This window comes from Anas acuta, chromosome 31 (assembly GCF_963932015.1).
Source record: "Anas acuta chromosome 31, bAnaAcu1.1, whole genome shotgun sequence".
Taxonomy (NCBI): domain Eukaryota; kingdom Metazoa; phylum Chordata; class Aves; order Anseriformes; family Anatidae; genus Anas; species Anas acuta.
Window position 1 is genome coordinate 1,019,226 of NC_089009.1, and position 22,754 is coordinate 1,041,979.

Consider the following 22,754-nt stretch of genomic DNA (forward strand, 5'->3'; position numbering starts at 1 on the left):
CACCATGATTTTCTTCTCATTTTTAGAGCACCAATCTGCAAGACAGCGTGAGTGTCTGGCCCCAAACCCAAAGAAAATGAGTTCTTGTCATGTAATGAGAATCTGTACTCTCTCACCAAGTGTTTTTGCTTTTCTTTTGCAGAGGAACTAGCCACAGAGCTGGGTGAGTGCCCATCCCTCTCCCAAATGAAGGCCTTTGGGTTCTACCAGTGGGCATTTTGAGAAGGCAAGATGTCCTTGTCCATCGTGCTTTCTTTTTGCTTTTGTTTGACAGAGAAAAAAGATGCAAAGCTCAGTGAGTATCCTGCACCATAACAAAGCAGTTTGGGGTTCAGGCATGGGGTGAGAAGCTCTCCCCTCTCATCAGACATTGCTTTTGCTTTCTTTTTCCAGGGGAACAAGCTGCAGGGCAGGGTGAGTGTTCCTGAGCTTGAGCCCAAGGGCAATGTCAAGGCAATGTGCAGGGGAGGGTGGGCAGCTGGGACAGAGCAGCCCAGGGCTGAACCCTCACAAAACCCACAACCACTGGGCACTGGCCATGGGCTGTGACCAGCTCTCCCCTCTCCTTCCAGCATGGAGAAAGTTTCTGCTGCCTCAAAATAGAGGTAGGTGTGCACTGGGTTGTCCTCTGAGGTGCTCCTCCTCCCTCTGGTGGGGCATGTTCAGGAGCCAAGAGGTGCCCCATCTCCTGCCCCGTGGGGCAGCTCCTGGCCCTGAGCTGGGAAAAGCCTGCCCAGGGCTGAGCTCTGCCCCTGATGGCCTGGCTCCTTCTGTCCCTGCAGTGAAGGTGACCCTGGATCCACACACGGCTCATTCCCTGCTTGTCCTGTCTCAGGACAACTGCAGTGTGAAACGGGAAACTGAACAGCAGCAGGTGCCTGACACACCAGAGAGATTTGACACTTGTTGTTGCATTCTAGGACGTGAGGAGTTCAGAGAGGGGAGGCACTGCTGGTTGGTGGAGGTGGAGGGAGAGGGGCTAAAGCATTCAGGGTGGGCTGTGGGGGTGGCCAGGGCATCGGTGAAGAGGAAGGGGTGGATCAACATGAGCCCTAAAGAAGGGATCTGGGCCGTGGAGTACTGTTATGACAATCTCAAGTCTCTCACATCTCCTCCCACCCCCTTATCCCTGTCCCCTGTCCCCACGAGGATCTGGGTCTGTCTTGACTGTACTGAGGGGCAGGTGTCTTTTATAAACCATGACAATTGGGTCGAGATCTTCACTTGCACAGATGTCTTCCGGAAAGGGGAGAGCATGCGCCCCTGGTTCTGGCTGGGGACGAATGCCCAGCTGTGCCTGAGGGACAGCACACTGTAGACCCTGTCCCCAGCCCTGCGGAGCTCCTGCCCTCCTCCAGACACTCCTGCATCACCTCTCCTTCATCCTGCAGGAGCACTGCAGGAATGAGGGGCAGTGGGGCCAGGGGCTGCCCTGTGTTTCTGCCTGCACGCTGAGACCTGTGGCAGATGGTGGGGGGTAATGACTTCAGGCAGCCCTTTTTCTTTGTTTTTGGGAAACATGTTTCTAACTCCAGTGATGAATTTAGATGTAAAAGAATTAGTAATACTCCTTGTAAATGAATAAATCAACTTCTGAACATGGAAAATCCCAGCGTGTGAATATTTTAAATCATTATTGAAGGAAGCTGCATACCCCCAAAAGAACAGGAAACTTGAAGTGGCAGGGCAGAAAAGTCCAGTGGAAGCTGGATTTGAGCCGGTGCCTGGCTACAGTGGAGGGCAGCGAAGCTGTTCTCGTGGTTGGATGCTCTGGGACCAGGATGCTGCAGGGCTGGGATGCTTTCTGATTTGGATGCTGTGGGAGGGCTTGGGGAAGGCAGGATGCTGTGGAATCCATCCCATGAAGCATGGGGAGAAGCACTGGAAAGGACTGGGTCTGTGGGAATCTTGAAGGAAGTGCAGCTCGGGAAGCTGTGGTGCTTTGGGCTCTGCCCTGCACAGGGCTCCTGTGCTGAGGCACAAGCCCTGCTGGCACCCACGGGTCTCACCCTGCCTCTGAGCCACAGTGGGCAGCACAGGGGCAGCAGCAGCTCTCCACACTCCTCTCCCCTCTGCTTGCAATGCTTGCAGACCCCAGGGCAAGGGATGTGGTCACCGTGTGCTGCTGGCCATTGCAGGCCACCTTTGCCTCCTAGGTTGGGGTTGATCCTTGCTCTGTGCCTGGTGCTGAGCATGAGCAGCCTGTGGGGGCTTTTTGTTCCCCCCTCTGGAGCACAAAAAGGCACAGCAGCAACAGAACTGTGGCAAGCGTACCCTGGGGTGCATCGAGCACGGCATTGCTCGTCGGTTGAGGGAAGTGATTGTCCCGCTCTGCTCTGCGCTTGTGGGGCCTCAGCTCGAGTACTGTGTGCAGTTCTGGGCACCACAGTAAAAAGAGGACTTTAAACTGTTGGAGAGTGCCCAGAGGAGGGCAACGAAGATGGCTGAGGGCACTGGGCCTGTTCAGCCCGAAGAAGAGGAGGCTGAGGGGGGACCTCATCATGGTCTACAACTTCCTTGCAAGGGGGAGTGGAGAGGCAGGTGACCTATTTTCTGTAGACAACAGTGATAGGACCCACGGGAATGGCATTAAGCTCAGGCAGGGGAAGTTTACGCTGGACATCAGGAAGAGGTTCTTCACCAAGAGGGTGGTTGCAGACTGGAACGCGCTCCCCAGGGAAGTACTCACTGCACCAAGCCTGCCTGAATTTAAAAAGCGATTGGATTGTGCACTTAGTCCCATGGTCTAAACTTTTGGGCAGACCTGTGCTGTGCCAGGAGTTGGACTTGATGATCCTTATAGGTCCCTTCCAACTCGGGATATTCTACAATTCTATGATTCTATGAAATAAAGTTTTGCACAGGAAGATGGAGTCTGGCAGTGGCATTTGCTGGGTGCTTTCTGTCCTGAGGCTTTGCTGCCCGCGAAGGCGTCTTGCAGCAGACCGTCTCCTTGGTGTTGGTCCTGGGAGTCAGAGCCAGGAGGAACCAAAGCTCCAGCTGCCCCACTTCCCCAACTGGTGCCTGGGACCCCCTTGTCCCACCTGGGTTCATTGCCCTCCCTGCCCTGGGGGCACCCAAAGAGTTTCCAGCCTCCATCACACAGGCTCTGCAGAGGCTGTGCCCACAGGAGGCATCACCAGCTCCTGGAAGTCCTCCAAGCAGAGGCAGCAGGTGGCCTCAGACTTCAGCCCTAGATCAAGGAATCACTGAAGTTGGTGTGGTGGTTTTACTGTGCTCGGCAGCTGAACACCACAACTGCTGTCTCACTCCACCTCCCTACATGAGGAGGGGAAGAAGTAAAGTAAAGAACAACTCACGGGTTGAGATAAGGATAACTTAACTAAAGGAAAAAAAAATATTCAGGAAATGTTATTGTTAACTAAGCAATTTAACTAAAGGGGAAAAAAAAAAGAAAGAAAGAAAGGAAAAAAAAAAAGGAAAAAAGGAAAGGGGAAAAGGGAGGGGGAAAGGGAAAAACAAACAAACAAAGAAACAAATCCAATAAAGGCTATTTGGAAGAGCAGAGGAAAGAAATTACTCTCTACTTTCCACAAATGAGCGATGATTGACCATGGTATGGAATATCCCTTTGGTTGGTTTACGTCAGCGTGCTCTGGTGATGTTTCTTCTCTCACTTTTTTGCCCACCCTCTAGGAGGGTTACAGAGAGTCCTGATGCTGTGCCAGCACTGCTCAGCAGCAGACACAACACTGGTGTGATACCACTGCTGTTCTAGCTCCAAGTGCAGAGCACAGCACTGTATGGGCTGCTGCAGGGAAAGTTAACATCCCAGCCAGACCCAGTACAGTTGGAAAAGACCTCTAAGGTCATCACTGCTACGCCACTGTCATGACTTAAAAATCCCTTCCAAGTATGCACGGATAGTGTCATTTTCCACTGCAAAAGCACACCTTCTGCTGCAAAATCACATCTTTGTTTCTCACATCTGGGCCAACCACCTCTCTGCCACCACTATTACCCGCTAAACCATGTCCCTAAGCACCACGTCCAACCTTTCCTTAAACGTCCCCAGGGACAGTGACTCCACCAACTCCCAGGACAACCCGTTCCAATGTCTAACCATTCTTTCTGAGAAGAAATTTCTGCACTCTTGGCTCACGTCTCCTTGGTCCTGCAGGAGCAGGGCAAGAATGAGGGGCATTGGGTCCAGAGGCTGCCCCATACACCTCCCTGCATGCTGAGACCTGCGTCAGCTGGTGGGGGCACTCAGACTTCAGGCACGCCTTTGCTTCATGTTTGCAAACCCCATTTGTGGGCTCCAGTTCTCCATTCCTAACTCCATTTATGAGTTTCGCTTTGTGTGTGAAATCATGAATTATTTAGCATGGATTTCCATGTAAAAGAATTAGCAATACTCCATGTAATTAAATAAGTCAACTTCTGAACAGGGAAATTCCAAGTGTGGGAATATTTTAAATCACTACAAAGGAAGCCGAGGCAATCGGCTCCGGGGCAATGCGTCCTGCAGCAGAGTGGGGGATCGAGGCATGCAGGGGTTTTCCTTCATCGAGGGTATTCGAGGAATCCAAGGGACCTGCTAGGACTCAGCAGCCCTCGCAAAGCCAGCTGATGAGGCATGGGAGGATCCAGAAATCCCCTTTCTGTCATATAAAGGCAGAACCCTAGGGAGAGCAAGAGTCCAGGAGCGTGGTGAACAGAGCATGGCGTGTCGGTCAGGGCATGGCACGGCAGTTTGCATGGCAGTGCTTGCAGGCAGGGCGAGTAAGAAGGTCGAGCAGGGTTGGTCATATCTCTGTTCTGGGAAGGACCTTCTGCTGAAGAAATGGTGTCCACTCGCCACGTCTGCCGGTCTGCAGCTGAAACCCAAATGGGGGTCTGCAACCTCCCTGGGTAGATGCCTCCCCACAAACAGACCTCCTGAGGATGGGAAGAGCAGCCCAACCCCTCACTTCCAGGGAGCTCCAGTCTCTGGAGGTCCCCCTAGGGCCTGAAGGTAGAAGTGGGTGTCATGGGTGCAAGTGTGTCCTCAGCTGGGTGAGCTCTTCAAACAGGTGGCTCAGTTGGGAGAGGAGCTCACCAGGCAGCATAGCATGTGGGAAACTGAGCAGGAGAATGATAAATTATATTATATTCTGATACGGGCCGAGCAACAGCCCTTCCTTAAGCCCAGGCAAGGGGTAGGGAGACAAGCGTGCAGCCCAAAATAAGCACATTTGAAGACTCACGGGACAAAGGAGGGTGGACCCTCATCTGTGATCCGAGACAGAGGAGGAGTCTTCCCCCTGCCCCAAAGTGCCTCTGCACAATAGATACAAAGTTCTAAGGTCGGAGAGAGGAGACTCTGGGAGAACTAGCAAAGACCTCAGATCAACCACAGGGAAGGAGTTTGTGATCTCCAGGACTATGGGCCTGGCAAAGGGCAAAGGCAGAACCCTGAACTTCCAAAGAGCAAACTTCAAGCTATTTAAAGACCTAGAGGATGAGATCCCCTGGACCACCATCCTAAGGGACAAAGGAGCTGAGGAGAGCTGCAGACTCTAAGGATGTTTACCTTAGACCACAAGAACTCTCCATCTCTCTGCGTAAAAAGGCGTGCAGGGAGGGCAGACAACAGGGATGCCGGAGTAAGGACCACACAGGATCATTTTGGGAAGGACGGCATCCCACGGGAGGGACCCCATGAGGAGCACAGAATCACAGAATCACAGAATTTCTAGGTCGGAAGAGATCTCAAGATCATCGAGTCCAACATCTACCTAATGCTAACAATCCCCACTAAACCATATCCCTAAGCTCTATGTCTAAATGTCTTTTGAAGACTTCCAGGGATGGTGACTCCACCACCTCCCTGGGCAGCCTGTTCCAATGCCTCACAACCCTTTCGGTAAAGAAGTTCTTCCTAACATCTAACCTAAAACTCCCCTGGCGCAACTTAAGCCCATTCCCCCTCATCCTGTCACCAGGCACGTGGGAGAACAGGCCATCCCCCACCTCACTACAGCCTCCTTTAAGGTATCTGTAGAGAGCGATAAGGTCGCCCCTGAGCCTCCTCTTCTCCAGGCTGAACAAGCCCAGCTCCCTCAGCCGCTCCTCGTAGGACTTGTTCTCCAGGCCCCTCACCAGCTTCGTCGCCCTTCTCTGGACTCGCTCAAGCACCTCGATGTCCTTCTTGTAGTGAGGGGCCCAAAACTGAACACAGTACTCGAGGTGCGGCCTCACCAGAGCCGAGTCCAGGGGGACGATCACCTCCCTAGCCCTGCTGGCCACTCTGCTTCTGATACAAGCCAGGATGCCGTTGGCCTTCTTGGCCACCTGAGCACACTGCTGGCTCATATTCAGCCGACTGTCCACCATCACTCCCAGGTCCTTCTCTGCCTGGCAGCTCTCCAACCACTCATCTCCCAGCCTGTAGCTCTGCTTGGGGTTATTGCACCCCAGGTGCAGGACCCGGCACTTGGCCTTGTTGAACTTCATGCAGTTGACCTCAGCCCATCGGTGCAGCCTATCCAGATCCTCCTGCAGAGCTTTCCTACCCTCGAGCAGATCGACACACGTGCATAGCTTGGTGTCATCTGCAAACTTACTGAGGGTGCACTCAATGCCCTCGTCCAGATCATCGATGAAGATATTAAAGAGGACCGGCCCCAGCATCGAGCCCTGGGGGACGCCACTAGTGACTGGCCTCCAACTGGACTTGACTCCATTCACCATGACTCTTTGGGCCCAGCTATCCAGCCAGTTTCTAACCCAACGAAGCGTGCGCCAGTCCAAGCCAAGAGCAGCCAGTTTCTTGAGGAGAATGCTGTGGGAGACGGTGTCAAAAGCCTTGCTGAAGTCAAGGTAGACCACATCCACAGCCTTTCCCTTGTCCACCCCACTTTGTCATAGAAGGAGATCAGGTTCATCAAGCAGGACCTGCCTTTCATAAACCCATGCTGACTGGGCCTGATCGCCTGCTTGCCCTGCAAGTGCTGCATGATGACTCTCAAGAGGATCTGCTCCATGAGTTTCCCTGGTACTGAGGTCAAACTGACAGGCCTGTAGTTTCCCGGGTCTGCCCTCCAGCCCTTCTTGTAGATGGGCGTCATGTTTTCTAGCCACCAGTCAACTGGGACCTCCCCCGATAGCCAGGACTGCTGATAAATGATGGATAGTGGCTTGACCAGCTCCTCTGCCAGTTCTCTCAGTACCCTTGGGTGGATCCCATCTGGCCCCATCGACTTGTGCACATCCAAGTGCCGTAGCAGGTCACCAACCAGTTCTTCGTGGATGGTGAGGGCCACATCCTGCTCCCCATCCCCTTCCACCAGCTCAGGGTACTGGGTATCCAGAGAGCAACTGGTATTGCTGCTAAAGACTGAGGCAAAGAAGGCATTGAGCACCTCCGCCTTTTCCTCATCTCTTGTAACTAAGTTTCCCCCCGCATCCAGTAAAGGATGGAGATTCTCCTTAGTCCTCCTTTTTGTGCTGATGTATTTATAAAAACTTTTTTTGTTATCTTTAACGGCAGTAGCCAGATTGAGCTCCAGATGAGCTTTGGCCTTCCTAAGTTTGTCCCTGCACAGCCTCGCTACATCGTTATAGTCCTGCCTAGTGGCCTGCCCACTTTTCCAAAGATTATAAACCCTCTTTTTTCTCCTAAGATCAAGCCACAATTCTCTGTTCAGCCAGGCTGGTCTTCTTCCCCGCCGGCTCATCTTAGGGCACGTGGGGACAGACCGCTCCTGCGCCATTAGGATTTCCCTCTTGAAGAGCGCCCAGCCTTCCTGGACCCCTCTGCCCTTCAGAACCACCTCCCAAGGGACTCCACCAACTAGTGTCCTGAGCAGCTCAAAGTCAGCTCTCCGAAAGTCCAATACAGCGGTTTTACTGGTCCCCTTCCTGGCTTTGCCAAGAATAGTGAACTCCACCATTTCGTGGTCACTCTGCCCAAGACAGCTCCCGACAATCACATCCTCCACCAGTCCTTCTCTGTTTGTGAAGAGAAGGTCTAGCAGGGCACCACCCCTGGTAGGTTCACTAACCAGCTGCGTCAGGAAGCTATCTTCCACACTCTCCAGAAACCTCCTAGACTGCTTTCTCTGGGCTGTGTTGTGCTTCCAGGATATGTCAGGGAAGTTGAAGTCCCCCACGAGTACAAGCGCTGAAGATTTCGCAACTTCTGTCAGCCGCCTGTAGAACTCCTCATCCGTCTCCTCATCCTGGTTCGGCGGTCTATAGCAGACCCCGACCAGGATACTAGCCTTGTTGTCCCTGCCGATCCTAACCCAAAGGGACTCGACCTTGTCATTCCCAGCCTCGAGTTCTACAACATCGAAAGACTCTCTAATATAGAGAGCCACACCACCACCCCTTCTGTGCTGCCTGTCCCTTCTGAAGAGCTTATAGCCAGGCATCGCAGCACTCCAGTCATGAGACTGGTCCCACTACGTCTCCGTGATGGCAACCAAGTCGTAGCCTGCCCGCTGCACGATGGCTTCCAGCTCCTCCTGTTTGTTACCCATGCTGCGTGCATTGGTGTAGATGCACTTCAGCTGGGCCTTTACCTTATCCTCCGGCCTTGCCATTGTTCCCCCTGGCACAGCCCCAACAATCCCTGCTTCAGCCCCATCCCCCTTCTTACCTAGTTTAAAGCACTATCAATGAGCCCTGCCAGCTCCTGGCCCAGGATCCTTTTTCCCCTCAAAGATAGGGACCCGTTTGAGGCCATCAGGCCAGGTGCTGAGTAAAGTGCCCCATGGTTGAAAAACCCAAGATTTCTGCGTTGGCACCAGCCCCGGAGCCACGTGTTTAACAGGTGGGCTTTCTGTGTCCTCTCTGTACCCCTCCCTGCCACCGTAGGGATGGATGAAAACACCACCTGCACTCCCGCTCCATCCACTAACCGACCCAGCCCCCTAAAGTCTTGTTTGATAGCCTTCAGGCTTCTCTCTTCAATGTTGTCACTGCCTGCCTGGACTATCAAAAGAGGATAATAATCAGAGGGGCGTACCAGGTTGGGAGCAGGAGCAGAGTGGTTTGAAAAGGAGTGGCAGAGTCAAAGCATCAGGGAAAAACTGCAGTCCCCATAACCCAGACAGTGAGCTCAGTCAGTGGCATTCCCTGGTGTTCTGGAGAGGCTCCTGCTGGGGACAAGCCCTTGTGCTTGCTGAAGGCATTGGGCAGGGCACCCAGATGTGATGGGATGGTGGTGCCAGGCCTCTAGAGCTCCCAGGACACTTGCTCCCATTGCCCCCGGGGGAAAAGGTGCTCGCAGAGGGTTATTGCAGGCAGGAACTGGGCAAAGGTTAGGGAAGTTGGGCGTAGCCTTGTGGTTTCTGCAGATCGACTAGGTGCGGTGAGGGACCTCTCTGTCGCTGGGACTCCCTTGGAGAAGAACCCCTGGGGGCTGCCTGCTGTGTCCCCCAGCCCGTGACAAAAGCGCAGGCTCTGCGCCCTGCCCAAGGTGCTGCTGGCTGTGGCTATTTGTGCCCGGGCCAAGGGGGACTCCTTCCCCATCCGCCTGTGGTGCCTGCAGCCCCTCAGTCCCCTCTCTCTTCTGCTTCAGGTCCTGCCCCCAGCTCCTGCTCCTGCTGCAGCACAGATGGGGCTCTCCTGGGGCTGCAGCCACCCCAGCCTCACCGGCCATGCCAGGGGCCTCCTGACTTCCCTCGTCATTCTGCTCCTCCTCTGGCTGAGCTCAGGTAGGATTCTGCGGGGCTACTGGGGGCTCTTCCCCCTGGGCCTGACAGACTTCATGATGTGGGGCAGGGGAGTGGCTGTGGGACAGGGGGGACCTGAGCCCACAGCTCGTCCCCCGCTGGGTTTCGCTTTCCCTTTGGTTCTTCCATGCAATACGGGCACTGCCTCGGCTGCCCTTTCTGGCTCATCTTCACCTACATGTACGCTGCAGAGAGGGCTCCCACTCCCAGCACACCTCCTTCTCCTGCACGTCCTCCCTCTCCCTCTCTTGTTGCCTCAGTATCCAACAGGACAAGGCGGACACAGCACACACGAACTCACGCACAGCTCACCCTTTGTCACTCACTGACCCTACATTTACAATGGCAAAGTCTCACCATCTCTCTGTACCCTTCTTCATGACCCAGCCCAGCTCAGAGTGGTGGGACCAGACCAGCCTGTCACTGCCACCGTGGGGCAGGATGTCGTGCTGCCCTGCCACGTGTCCCCTCAACGCGATGCTCGCAGCTTGGAGGTCAGGTGGATCCGGGACAAGTTCTCTGAGACAGTGCACCACTACCGCAATGGAGAGGACCTGTACGGGGAGCAGATGGGGGCATATGCCGGGAGGACAGAGTTGGTCAGAGATGGTCTCTCTTCTGGAAGGCTGGACTTGCGAATCACTGGGCTGAAACCCTCTGATGATGGCCAGTACATCTGCACTGTGAAAAATGCTGATGCTTATGATGAAGCAACGGTGCATCTGGTGGTGTCAGGTTAGTGGCTGAATTGATGCTTCAAGGAGATCGTGCAGGTGTTCCTGGCCCCTGCACTTGTCCTGAGCCAGGAGAAGTCTGGGTCTTGCTTTTCTAATCCCAGGCATTTAAATACAGCCCTTTTCCTGGTACCTTTTCTCAGATCCCTTTTTCCAAAACTGTCAGACCTTGATAGTGGTTCTGGTTCTGGTCTCCGTGCTTTTTGTGGTGTCCATTGGCCTCGGTGTTTATCTCTTTCGAAAGCAAGGTAAGCTGGCAGAGCAGGGATGGAGTGGAGGGAGGTGTTCTGCAGGGACCCCCCTGGGTGTGGAGGGGGCTGAGCCCAGGGAGGTGCGTAGGAGGAGGAAGGGAATGTTCTCCTGGGGATGCCAAAGGCCTTAGGATCGTCTTGGGCCTCTGCATTGGGCAACGAAGGCAGGGGAGAAGGCAAGGGGCCTTGGGTGGGAGGCCAGGGAGCATGGCTGCAGCGTGGGGCTGGTGGCAAGGCTCAGCCCTCCGGCAGATGTTCCCACCCAGCAACCAAGCTGCTCTGCTCACCACCTGTTCCTCCGCCTTTGCTTTTCAGCGACACAGAGGCGAGAGCTGGGTGAGTCCTTGCAGTCCCTGCCCCCAGCCCCTGGGGAAGTGGTGTCCCTGCGGGAGGGCCTGGTCTGGGTGGGCTCTGGGGGCTTGTGTGCTGGTGGCTTGGGGGTACTGGAGGAGCAACTGGAGCCTGGGGTGGGAGTGGGGAGTGCTGGGGCTGGGGCTGCCCTGGGCAAGGGACACGGCCAGGATGGCTGAAAGGAACGGGGATCAAAGTGGGGGTGGGGAGCGAGCTGCGGGGCTGCCCCGCTCTGCACTGACACTTCTGGGACAGGACATCCTCCACCCGTCCCCATTCACTTCCACTTGTGTTTTGGTGGCACGGTGCAGAGAGCTGCACAAGTGTCTGTCCTTACTGCTCCACACGCATGAGCCTTGCTCAAAGCTGGGTCTTGCTCCCTGTTAGTCTGATCCCACCCAAACTCAGAGGAAAGTGCTCTGTGCACACTCACCTCAGAAAAATATTTAAGGGTCTAGTTATGGGAGTAGCCATGGAATGTGAAGCACTGCCTTCTGGGCACACATTGACTTTTTTTTCTTTTCTATTAAAAAAGCTGGACAGTTAGGTAAGTCTGCATTCATAAACCCAATGTTATCCATAAGCATCCGTCAGATGGGAAGTTCTCCCTTCTTATCCTGCTTTGCTTTTGCTTTCCTCTTCCAGCGGATCAAGGAGCAGTGGAGGGTGAGGGTCCATGTGCTTGGGCCCCAGGGCAAGGCCAAGGTGCTATTTAGGGGAGGGTGGGCAGATGGGAAAGAGCACTCCAAGGATTTTCTCTTTCTTTTCCAGATGAATATCCTGCAAACACTGGTAAGTCTCCATCAAAATATGAAGGGATTTGAGGTGTCACAATGCGAGTGGAAGATGTTTCCTCTCACCATGATTTTCTTCTCAGTTCTAGAGCGCCAATCTGCAAGACTGAGTGAGTCTCTGTCCCTGAACCCAAGGAAAATGGGTTCTCATGTAATGAGAATCTGTACTCTCTCACCAAGTGTTTTTGTTTTTCTCATGCAGGGGAAATAGCTACAGATCTGGGTGAGTGTCCCTCCCCCAAATGAAGGAACTTGGGGTCTTCCCGTGGAAGCAGGCATATGACGAGAAGCTGTCCCCTCTGATCATGCATTGCCTTTGCTTTCCTTTTGCAGCGGAACTGTCTGCAGAGCTGGGTGAGTGTCCCTCCCCAACGGAAAGAACTTCATGTCTTCCAATGGGAGCTATAGGATGAGAAGCTTTCGCCTCTGATCATGCATTACTTTTCTCTATCTTTTGCAGAGGAAAAGAATGCAAGGCTGGGTAAGTCTCCATCAGCATCTGAAAGTATTTGGAGTCACTGCAATGGGATGGGAAGCAGTTCCCTCTCACCATGATTTTCTTCTCATTTCTAGAGCTCCAATCTGCAAGACTGCATGAGTGTCTGGTCCCAAACCCAAAGAAAATGAGTTCTTGTCTTGTAATGAGAATCTGTACTCTCTCACCAAGTGTTTTTGCTTTTCTTTTGCAGAGGATCTAACTGAAGAGCTGGGTGAGTGCCCATCCCTCTCCCAAACGAAGGAATTTGGGTTCTATCAGGGGGCATTTTGAGAAGGCAAGATGTCCTTTTCCATCATGCTTTCCTTTCCCTTTTGTTTGGCAGAGAAAAAAGATGCAAAGCTTGGTGAGTATCCTGCACCATAACAAAGCAGTTTGGGGTTCAGGCATGGGTTGAAAAGCTCTCCCCTCTCATCAGGCATTGCTTTTGCTTTCTTTTCCAGAGGAACAAGCTGATGAGAATGGTGAGTACTTGAGCTTGAGCCCAAGGGCAATGTCAAGGTACTGTGCAGGGAAGGGTGGGCAGCTGGGACAGAGCAGCCCAGGGCTGGCCACTCACCCTGATGGGGTAGTGGGGAATTTGGGGCTGCCCTGAGCACTGGATGGCTGAAAGGAACGGGGATCAAGGTGGGGACGGGGAGCGAGCTGCAGGGTTGCCCTGCTCTGCACTGACGCTTCCAGGACAGGGACGTCCTCCACCTGCCACCATTCACTTCCACCTCTCTTTTGGTGGCATCGTACAGAAAGATGCACAAGATTCTGTGCTGGTTGTTCTGCTTGCACAAGCCATGCTCACAGATGAACTTCACTCACTATTAGTCTGGTCCCTCCTTTGGGAGCAAAGTCATATTTGGCCACTTCCTAGAAGAATAAATTTGGGGGCGTAGCCTTGCGGGCAGTCATATGACGAGAAGCTGTCCCCTCTGATCATGCATTGCTTTTTCTTTCCTTTTCCAGCGGAACTGAAAGCAGAGCGGGGTGAGTGTCCCTCCCCAATGGAAAGAACTTCATGTCTTCCAATGGGAGCTATGGGAGGAGAAGCTGTCCCCTCTGATCATGCATTGCTTTTCTCTTTCTTTTGCAGAGGAAAAGAATGTAAGGCTGGGTAAGTCTCCATCAGCATCTGAAAGTATTTGGGGGTCATCGCAATGGGATGGGAGGCTGTTCCCTCTCACCATGATTTTCTTCTCATTTCTAGCGCACCAATCTGCAAGACTGATTGAGTGTCTGGCCCCAAACCCAAAGAAAATGAGTTCTTGTCATGTAATGAGAATCTGTACTCTCTCACCAAATGTTTTTGCTTTTCTTTTCTTCAGAGGAACTAGCCACAGAGCTGGGTGAGTGCCCATCCCTCTCCCAAATGAAGGCCTTTGGGTTCTATCAGTGGGCATTTTGAGAAGGCAAGATGTCCCTTTCCATCATGCTTTCCTTTCCCTTTTGTTTGGCAGAGAAAAAAGATGCAAAGCTTGGTGAGTATCCTGCACCATAACAAAGCAGTTTGGGGTTCAGGCATGGGTTGAAAAGCTCTCCCCTCTCATCAGGCATTGCTTTTGCTTTCTTTTCCAGAGGAACAAGCTGCAGAGCTGGGTGAGTGTTCTTGAACTTGAACCCAAGGGCAATGTCAAGGCAATGTGCAGGGGAGGGTGGGCAGATGGGACAGAGCAGCCCAGGACTGGCCCCTCACCCTGCCCACACCTACTGGGAACCAGCCATGGGCTGTGACCAGCTCTCCCCTCTCCTTCCAGCATGGAGAGATTTTCTGCTGTCTCATTATAGAGGTAGGTGTGCATTGGGATGCCCTCTACTGTACTTCCACTGCCCTTGCTGGGCCATATTTAGGAGGCAAGAGGTGCCCCATCTCCTGCCCCGTGGGGCAGCTCCTGGCCCCGAGCTGGGGAAAGCCTGCCCAGGGCTGAGCTCTGCCCCTGATGGCCTGGCTCCTTCTGTCCCTGCAGTGAAGATGACCCTGGATCCACGCACGGCTCATCCCATGCTTGTCCTGTCTCAGGGCAACTGCAGTGTGAGACGGGAAACTGAACGGCAGCAGGTGCCCAAAGCCCCGGAGAGATTTGACACTAGTTGCTGCGTTCTGGGCCGTGAGGAGTTCAGAGAGGGGAGGCACTGCTGGGAGGTGGAGGTGGAGGGGGAGAAGGGAACGTATTCAAGTTTGGCCGTGGGGGTGGCCAGGGCATCGGTGAAGAGGAAGGGGAAGATCAACATGAGCCCTGAAGAAGGGATCTGGGCTGTGCAGTACAATGATGGGCAGCTCACGTCTCTCACATCTCCTCCCACCCACTTGTCCCTGTCCCCTGTCCCCACAAGGCTCTGGGTCTGTCTGGACTTTACCCAGGGGCAGGTGTCTTTTATAAACCATGACAATCGGGTCAAGATCTTCACTTTCACAGATGTCTTCCGGAAAGGGGAGGGCATGCACCCCTGGTTCTGGCTGGGGACGAATGCCCAGCTGTGCCTGAGGGACAACACCCTGTAGACCCTGTCCCCAGCCCTGGGGGTCTCCTGCCCTTCTCCAGCCACTCCTGCATCACCTCTCCTTAGACCTGCAGGAGCAGTGCAGGAATGAGGGGCAGTGGGGCCAGGGGCTGCCCTGTGTTTCTCCCTGCACGCTGAGACCTGTGGCTGATGGTGGGGGGTATTGACTTCAGGCAGCCCTTTTACTTCATGTTTGGGAACCCTGTTTCTAACTCCAGTGATGAATTTGGCTTTGAGTGTGAAAGCATGAAGTATATAGCAGGGATTTAGATGTAAAAGTATTAGTAATACTCCTTGTAAATGAATAAATCAACTTCTGAACATGGAAAATCCCAGCGTGTGAATATTTTAAATCATTATTGAACGAAGCCGCATACCCCCAAAAGAGCAGGAAACTTGAAGTGGCAGGGCAGAAAAGTCCAGTGGAAGCTGGATTTGAGCCAGAGCATGGCTACAATGGGGGGCAGCAAAGATGTTCTCGTGGTTGGGAGCTCTGGGACCAAGACGCGGCAGGGCTGGGATGCTTTCTGAGTTGGATGCTGTGGGAGGGCTTGGGGGAGGCAGGATGCTGTGGAATGCATCCCATGAAGGACAGGGAAAAGCACAGGAAAGGACTTGTTCTGTGGGAACCTCGAACATGGTGGAGTTCGGGGAGCTGTGGTGCTTTGGTGCTTTCTGTCCTGGGGCTTTGCTGCCTGGGAAGGCATCTTGCAGCAGACTGGCTCCTTGGTGTTGGTCCTGTTATTCAAAGCGAGGAGGAACCAAAGCTCCAGCTGCCCCACTTCCCCAGCTGGTGCCTGGTGCCCACTTGTCTCAGCTGGATCATTGCTCTGCCCTTGGGGGCACCCAAAGAGCTGCCAGCCTCCCATCACACAGGCTCTGCAGAGGCTGTGCCCGCAGGAGGCTTCAGGCTCTTGGAATCTCCACATTCAGAGGCAGCAGGTGGTCTGAGCTTTCAGCTGATCAGAGAAGTTCAGCTGATCAGATTCAAGTTGGAAAAGACCTCCAAGGTCATGTGGTCCAACAATCCCTCTACCACCAATGTCACCCACTAGGCCATAGTGTAGATGTAGCTACTCAAACGGAGGGCTTGGGGAAACACACCGCTGTCCTGGAGAGGCAGGTGACCTGTTCTCTGTAAACACCAGTGATAGGACCCGCGGGAATGGCATTAAGCAGCGGAAGTTTAGGCTGGACATCAGGAAGAGGTTCTTCATGAAGGGGGTGGTTGCACACTGGAACAGGCTCCCCAGGGAAGCAGTCACTGCACCAATCCTGCCTGAATTTAAGAAGCGATTGGACTGTGCACTTAGCCACATGGTCTAAATTCTTGGGCAGTCCTGTGCGGTGCCAGGAGTTGGACTTGATATCCTTATGGGTCCCTTCCAACTCAGGATACTCTATGATTCTATGACCTCTCCAGATTCCGAAGGATATTTCAAAAGTAATTTATTTAGATTTCCTGATGACATCTGCCAGTTCTCTGAGTACTGTACGCTTAATCCTATATGGCCCTATAGTCTTGTACGCATCCACATGTAGAAGCAAATCCCACAAAAATTTAGGGTTGGCTGGGAGTTTATCATTCCCACAGTCACGACACTCCAGCACATGGCACCTCAGGTCCCAGTGCCCATTGTCAATGATGAAGACAAAGGCAAAGAAAGCGTTAAACATCTCTGCGTTGTCGATGCCCTTGTTTGTGAGGACACTGTTGCCTTAAGGGGTGTAGCTGATTAACCGTTACAGGCCCGGTCAGATTCAGAGCACTGAACCAGTCGGACATTCACCAAAAACAAATTAACCGTCTGGGGGTCCCATCAGACATTCACCATCAACGCATTAACCATCTGGGGGTCTGTTCAGACATTCACCAAAAACGCATTAACCTTCTGGGGGTCTGTTCAGATATTCACCAAAAACGCATTAACCGTCTGGGGATCTGGTTAGATTCAGAACACTGAACTATCACGGATAACCACCCTCACCCTCGTTGCACTTAATGAGAGCTATCACAATGCAATCAAGTATTGTTTATTACAGCAACAGATAATCAGGTTCTTTTGGATTGCCAGCGATACTGACTGTCTGCAAAAGTAAGCTAGTATTCATGTACACAGGTGTTATGGGTGTTATAGGTGTTACAGATGTTACAGATGTTACAGGTGTTACAGGTGTCACAGGTGTTACAGGTGCGCAGCCTAGAAATAAATGCGTTAAAAGGATCAAAGACTCTATAGAGATTTATAAGCAAGTATTTAGATCTCACCCAAAGGCCTCCCAATGTGGGGGGGGGGAAGAGAGGCTCAGCCCGTCGACTGATCCCAGGAGTCAGGAAGTCCTAAGGATGTTGTATTTCCTCGGGTTGGTATCTCCCCTGACGGTGGTATCTTCCCTAACATCCCCTCTCTCTTGGGCCAATTTATATTATTTTCTATCTTTTAGGTGGAGCTCGAGTGGCTCTAGTCAAGCATATATTAGTTATGATTGGTGTAAAGTTTTCCCGTCTCCGTTTAAAGTAATAGGCTCCGAGAAATTCAGGGCGCATGCTCAGTGAGGGGTGGTCGCACCTTGGAGGCGGGTAGCTTTTGGGATGGAGGTGTGTTTTTTTATTATAATGATATTATAATGAGCGAAAAGTACACTAGGGTACAGCATTTGTCAAAACATGACAGGTCTTTGGCTCAGGGTGGCAAAAAGTGCAGCTTTGTGCACAAGAACAATTGAGGCCCCACCTGATTACAGAGCCTAGTCGTGGTGTCTCCACTCCACTCTACGCTCCGTGGTGTTCCTTAGGGCTAGCACACCAAGTTTCCCCAGCGCAATAGCATCTAAGTTTGGGAGCCTAGGGAACGCTCAGGTAATGCAGTTATGCCCTACCCTGAAAGCCTCTTCAATGCTGTACCTTTTCCTTAAAAATGTGAATGTTAGTTTTATTTTCCTAGTTACTTCAGGCATTTACACCACAGACATCCCCATCAGTTAACAGACCAATGTTTTTTCTGGTCCTACTTTTGGAGTTAAAATATTTCTCTAAGTCCATTTCAATACCCGTCACAGTAGCGTCCAGGTTCAATGTGAAGTCGTTCATCGAAGCTCTAGAAAAAGATCCCAGCCAATGTGAGCTGACATTCTACCATGACTGCTTAATTGGAGCCAGGAGCAGGGCTCGCTCTTTGCCCGCACAACGGTTAAGTAAACCGTGGCAGGGTTAAGTAAACTGGAGCAGGGCTTGCTCTTTGCCCGCACAACGTTAAGTAAACTGTGGCAGCACTGGACTTGGCACCCAGTTGCTCCCCATACCCTGCAGCCTCCAGTCCCTCTCTGCTCTGGAGCCATTTGCTCCAATCAGCTAAGGGGGAAAATTGCTCCCAGAGGGTTACTGCTCCCAGGAGTTGGGCAAAGGTTAGGAAAGTTGGGCGTAGACTCGTGCTTTCTGCAGCTCTGCTGGGTGCAGTGAGGGACCTCTCTGTCGGTGGGGCTCCTCTGGAGAAGAACCCCTGGGGGCTGCCTGCTATGTCCTCCAGCCCGTAATAAAAGCGCAGGCTCTGCGCCCTGTCCAAGGCGCTGCTGGCTGTGGCTCCTTGTGCCTGGGCCTAGGGGGACTCCTTCCCCATCTGCCTGCGGTGCCTGCAGCCCCTTGGTTCCCTCTCTCTTCTGCTCCAGCTTCCGCTCTTAGCTCCTGCTCCCGCTGCAGCACAGATGGGGCTCTCCTGGGGCTGTGGCTTCCCCAGCCTCACCGGCCATGCCAGGGGCCTTCTGACTTCCCTCGTCACTCTGCTCCTCCTCCAGCTGGGCTCAGGTAGGATCCTGCAGGGCTGCTGGGGGCTCTCCCCCCTGGGCCTGGCAGGCTTGATGTGGGGCAGGGGAGTGGCCATGGGGAAGGGGGGACCTGAGCCCACAGCTCGGCCCCCTTGCTGGTTTTTGCTTTCCATTTGGTTCTTTCACACAATATGGGTGCTGCCTTGGCTGCCCTTTCTGGCTCTTCTTCACCTGCCTGAATGCTGCAGAGAGGGCTCCCACTCCCAGCACCCCTCCTTCTCCTGCACGCCCTCCCTCTCCCTCTCCTCTTTCCCCGGTGGTTTCCCATGGGACACGGGGGACGCAGCACACACCAACTCACACACAGCTCGCCCTTTGTCACTCACTGACCCTAAATTTACGATGGCAAAATCTCACCGCCTCTCTGTGCCCTTCTCCATTGTCCAGCCCAGCTCAGAGTGGTGGGACCAGGCCAGCCTGTCACTGCCACCGTGGGGCAGGATGTTGTGCTGCCCTGCCACGTGTCCCCTCAACGCGATGTTCGCAGCTTGGAGATCAGGTGGATCCGAGACAATATCTCTGAGACAGTGCACCACTACCGCAATGGAGAGGACCTGTACGGGGAGCAGATGGGGGCATATGCCGGGAGGACAGAGTTGGTCAGAGATGGTCTCTCTGCTGGAAGCCTGGACTTGCGAATCACGGGGCTGAGACCCTCTGATGATGGCCTGTACATCTGCACTGTGGGAGATGCTGTTGCTTATGATGAAGCAACGGTGCATCTGGAGGTGTCAGGTTAGTGGCTGGGGTGAGGCTTTCAGGGGATGGTACAGGTGTCCCTGAGTTTGTGAGTACCACCCAGGACCCGGTCCCATCCTCATGGCCATCTGAGAGGCCTCTCAAAAAGTTAAGTCTGATGGGGCTTCTCCTCCTCTCTCTGTGAGCACTTGTCCAGCAAGGAGCACACTCGTGCCCCTTGCAGGCTTTTCATTCAGAAAGAATGAAATGATTTCATTCAGTCTCAGTGGCCTCTTTGAACTCCATCCCCATGAAGCTTTGAGGGCACTGGGCACAGGCTGCTGAGCAGCTCCTTCAGCTGTGCCAACCATGGGAACAAACACTGTGCCTGGGTAGAAACCTCTGAGCATCTGGACGTCAAGTTGCTTTTGCTTTTCATGTTGGGGGAGTCCTGAGATGTTGTCTGGAAGTCTCGGGGCTACTTGAACAAGCACAGTTTGGTGCAGAGACACTGCCTGGAGGTGCTGAACCTCGGCACCTGGGTTTTCTGGGCGATTTGGGGCCATTGGCATTCTGCAGCCCTGTTCTCTTGTTCTGGCACCAGCTGTGGTGGTTTGGGGTTTACTTGGGTGCGTGGAGCGCCCGGTCCCTGAGGCCCTGAGGCAGTGGCTGGGCAGGGCTGTGTTGGCATGGGAGTAGATGGGGTCTTTGCCTTGGAACTGAACACATCCCCAAGTCAAGCCCCAGCCACGCGCTCTTCCCCCAGCCACAGGCGCTGACCCCCACCTCTCCCTGGGGGGCTACGAGGCCGGAGGCGTCCGGGTGCTGTGTCGATCGGCCGACTGGTACCCGCTGCCGCAGCTGTTGTGGAGGGATGCTAGTGGGCAGCACCTGCCCTCGGTCTCCCAGACACATTCCCAGGACCAGGAGGGGCTCTTTGAAATCGAAGGCGCCGTCATCGTGACCGGGAGTGTGGAGGGGCCCTTGTCCTGCGTGGTCAGGAGCAGCCGCCTGCAGCAGGAACGGGAATCATCCCTGCACATCTCAGGTACAAATGGCATAGCCAGGGTGAAGTGTTCCTGGCCCCCACACTTGTCCTGAGCCGGGAGAAGTCTGGGTCTTGCTCTTCCACCTGTGGCAATGTAAACACAGCCCTTTTCCTGGTGCCTTTTCTCAGCTCCCTTCTTCCACAACGCCCAGCCCTGGAAGGTGGCTCTGGCTCTGGTCCTCGTGCTTTTTGTGGTGTCCATTGGCCTCAGTGTTTATCTGTTTCGAAAGCAAGGTAAGCTGGCAGCGCAGGGATGGAGTTGAGGGAGGTGTTCTGCAGGGACCCCCCTGGGTGTGGAGCGGGGCTGAGCCCTGGCCCAGGGAGGGGCGTAGGGGGAGGAAGGGAATGTTCTCCTGGGGATCCCAAAGGCCTTAGGATCGTCTTGGGCCTCTGCCTTGGGCAACGAAGGCAGGGGAGAAGGCAAGGGGCCTTGGGTGGGAGGCCAGAGAGCATGGCTGCAGCGTGGGGCTGGTGGCAAGGCGCAGCCCCCCTGCACATGTTCCCACCCAGCAACCAAGCTGCTCTGCTCACCACCTCTTCCTCCGCCTTTGCTTTTCAGCGGCACAGAGACGAGAGCTGGGTGAGTCCTTGCAGTCCCTGCCCCCAGCCCCTGCGGAAGTGGTGTCCCTGCGGGTGGGCTCTGGGGGCTTGTGTGCTGGTGGCTTGGGGGTGCTGGAGGAGCAGCTGTAGCCTGGGGTGGGAGTGGGGAGTGCTGGGGCTGGGGCTGCCCTGGGCACGGGACACGTCCAGGATGACTGAAAATAACGGGGATCAAGGTGGGGACGGGGAGCGAGCTGCAGGGCTGCCCCGCTCTGCACTGATGCTTCTGGGACAGGGACATCCTCCCCATGTCCACATTCACTTCCCCTTGTGTTTTGGTGGCACAGTGCAGAGAGCTGCACAAGTGTCTGTCCTTACTGTGCCACGTGCACAAGCATTGCTCAAACGTGGTCCTTGCTCCCTGTTAGTCTGGTTCCTCCCAAACTTGGAGGAAGGTGCTCTGTGCACACTCACCTCAGAAAAATATTTAAGGGTCTAGTTATGGGAGTAGCCATGGAATGTGAAGCACTGCCTTCTGGGCACATATTGACTTTTTTTTTTCTTTTCCATTAAAAAAGCTGGAAAGTTAGGTAAGTCTGCATTCGTAAACCCAATGTTTTCCCATAAGCATCCGTCAGATGGGAAGTTCTCCCTTCTTATCCTGCTTTGCTTTTGCTTTCCTCTTCCAGCGGATCAAGGAGCAGTGGAGGGTGAGTGTCCATGTGCTTGGGCCCCAGGGCAAGGCCAAGGTGCTATTTAGGGGAGGGTGGGCAGCTGGGACAGAGCACTCCAAGGATTTTCTCTTTCTTTTCCAGATGAATACCGTGCAAAGGATGGTAAGTGTCCCTTAAAATCTTAAGGGATTTGAGGTGTAGCAATGTGATGAGAAGCTGCTCCCTCTCAGAATGCCATTTTTCTTCTCATTTGCAGTGCAGCAATCTGCAAGACTGAGTGAGTCTTTGTCCCTGAACCCAAAGAAAATGGGTTCTCATCATGTAATGAGAATCTGTACTCTCTCACCAAGTATTTTTGCTTTTCTTATGCAGAGGAGCTAAATGCAGAGCTGGGTGAGTGTCCCTCCCCAAAATGAAGTAATTTAGGCCCTATTGGTGAGCAGTGTGGGATGGGAAGTTGTCCCTTTCTATCATGCATTCTTTTTGCTTTTGTTTGACAGTGAGGAAGAATAAAGAACTCGGTGAGTATCCTGCACCACAACAAACACTATAGGGTCCTGCGATGGAATGAGAAGCTCTGCCCTCACATCAGACATTTCTTTCCTCTCCCCCTCTTTTTTTCTTTTCTTCAGAGAAACAAGCAGCAGAGCTGGGTGAGTGTCCTCGGCAACACGAAGGCGATGTTCAGGGGAGGGTGGGCAACTGGGACAGAGCAGCCCTGGCGGGCCCCTCACCCTGATGGGGGAGTGGGGAGTGCGGGGCTGCCTTGGGGATGGGACATTGCTGGGATGGCTGAAGGGAACGGGGATCAAGGTCGGGATGGGGAGTGAGCTGCGGGGCTGCCCCGCTTTGCACTGACGCTTCCAGGACAGGGATGTCCTCCACCCATCCCCATTCATTTCCACTTGTCTTTTGGTGGTATCGTACAGAAAGCTTCACAAGTTTCTGTGTGCTGGTTGTTCTGCTTGCACAAGCCATGCTCACAGATGAACTTCACTCACGATTAGTCTGGTCCCACCTTTGGGAGCAAAGTCACATTTGGCCACTTCCTAGAAGAATAAATTTGGGGGCGTAGCCTTGGGGGAAGGCATATGATGAGAAGCTGTCCCCTCTGATCATGCATTGTTTTTGCCTTTCCTTTCCAGACCAAAAAGATAAAAGGCTGGGTGAGTGTCCCTCCCCAAAAAGAA

General features: G+C 53.6%; 2 protein-coding genes and 1 long non-coding RNA gene across 7 annotated transcripts in view; all 3 read left to right on the forward strand.

Moving 5' to 3' along the window:
- Nucleotides 1–216: 216 nt before the first annotated feature.
- Nucleotides 217–15,132, forward strand: LOC137846307 (butyrophilin subfamily 1 member A1-like). Of its 3 annotated transcripts, none has more exons than XM_068664256.1 (4): nt 217–295; nt 394–414; nt 573–605; nt 14,268–15,132. In XM_068664256.1, the coding sequence occupies exons 1-4, from the start codon at nt 232–234 to the stop codon at nt 14,801–14,803; spliced, it is 654 nt and encodes a 217-aa protein (XP_068520357.1). In that variant the 5' UTR covers nt 217–231; the 3' UTR covers nt 14,804–15,132. The 3 variants fall into 3 exon arrangements, with proteins under 3 accessions (XP_068520357.1, XP_068520355.1, XP_068520356.1); XM_068664254.1 differs by lacking the exon at nt 573–605 and adding an exon at nt 14,058–14,090; XM_068664255.1 differs by lacking the exons at nt 217–295; nt 394–414; nt 573–605 and adding exons at nt 13,703–13,781; nt 13,879–13,899; nt 14,058–14,090.
- The window catches only part of LOC137846231 (butyrophilin subfamily 3 member A2-like), a 36,470-nt gene continuing 22,960 nt past the window's right edge, over nt 9,245–22,754 (forward strand). The window contains exons 1-6 of one of the 3 annotated variants that reach the window (XM_068664048.1): nt 9,245–9,430; nt 18,469–18,604; nt 19,012–19,359; nt 20,069–20,350; nt 20,480–20,584; nt 20,910–20,930. In XM_068664048.1, the coding sequence (XP_068520149.1) occupies nt 18,505–18,604; nt 19,012–19,359; nt 20,069–20,350; nt 20,480–20,584; nt 20,910–20,930 (856 nt within the window). In that variant the 5' untranslated portion in view covers nt 9,245–9,430; nt 18,469–18,504. Of the gene's footprint in view, nt 9,669–18,403; nt 18,605–19,011; nt 19,360–20,068; nt 20,351–20,479; nt 20,585–20,909; nt 20,931–22,754 lie in introns of those variants that run through there. The other 2 variants (XM_068664049.1, XM_068664050.1) reach the window with 2 other exon arrangements.
- On the forward strand, nt 21,061–22,689 carry LOC137846335 (uncharacterized). The gene is made up of 3 exons (XR_011090465.1): nt 21,061–21,726; nt 21,821–21,957; nt 22,065–22,689. It is a non-coding gene; the product is annotated as an uncharacterized lncRNA (long non-coding RNA).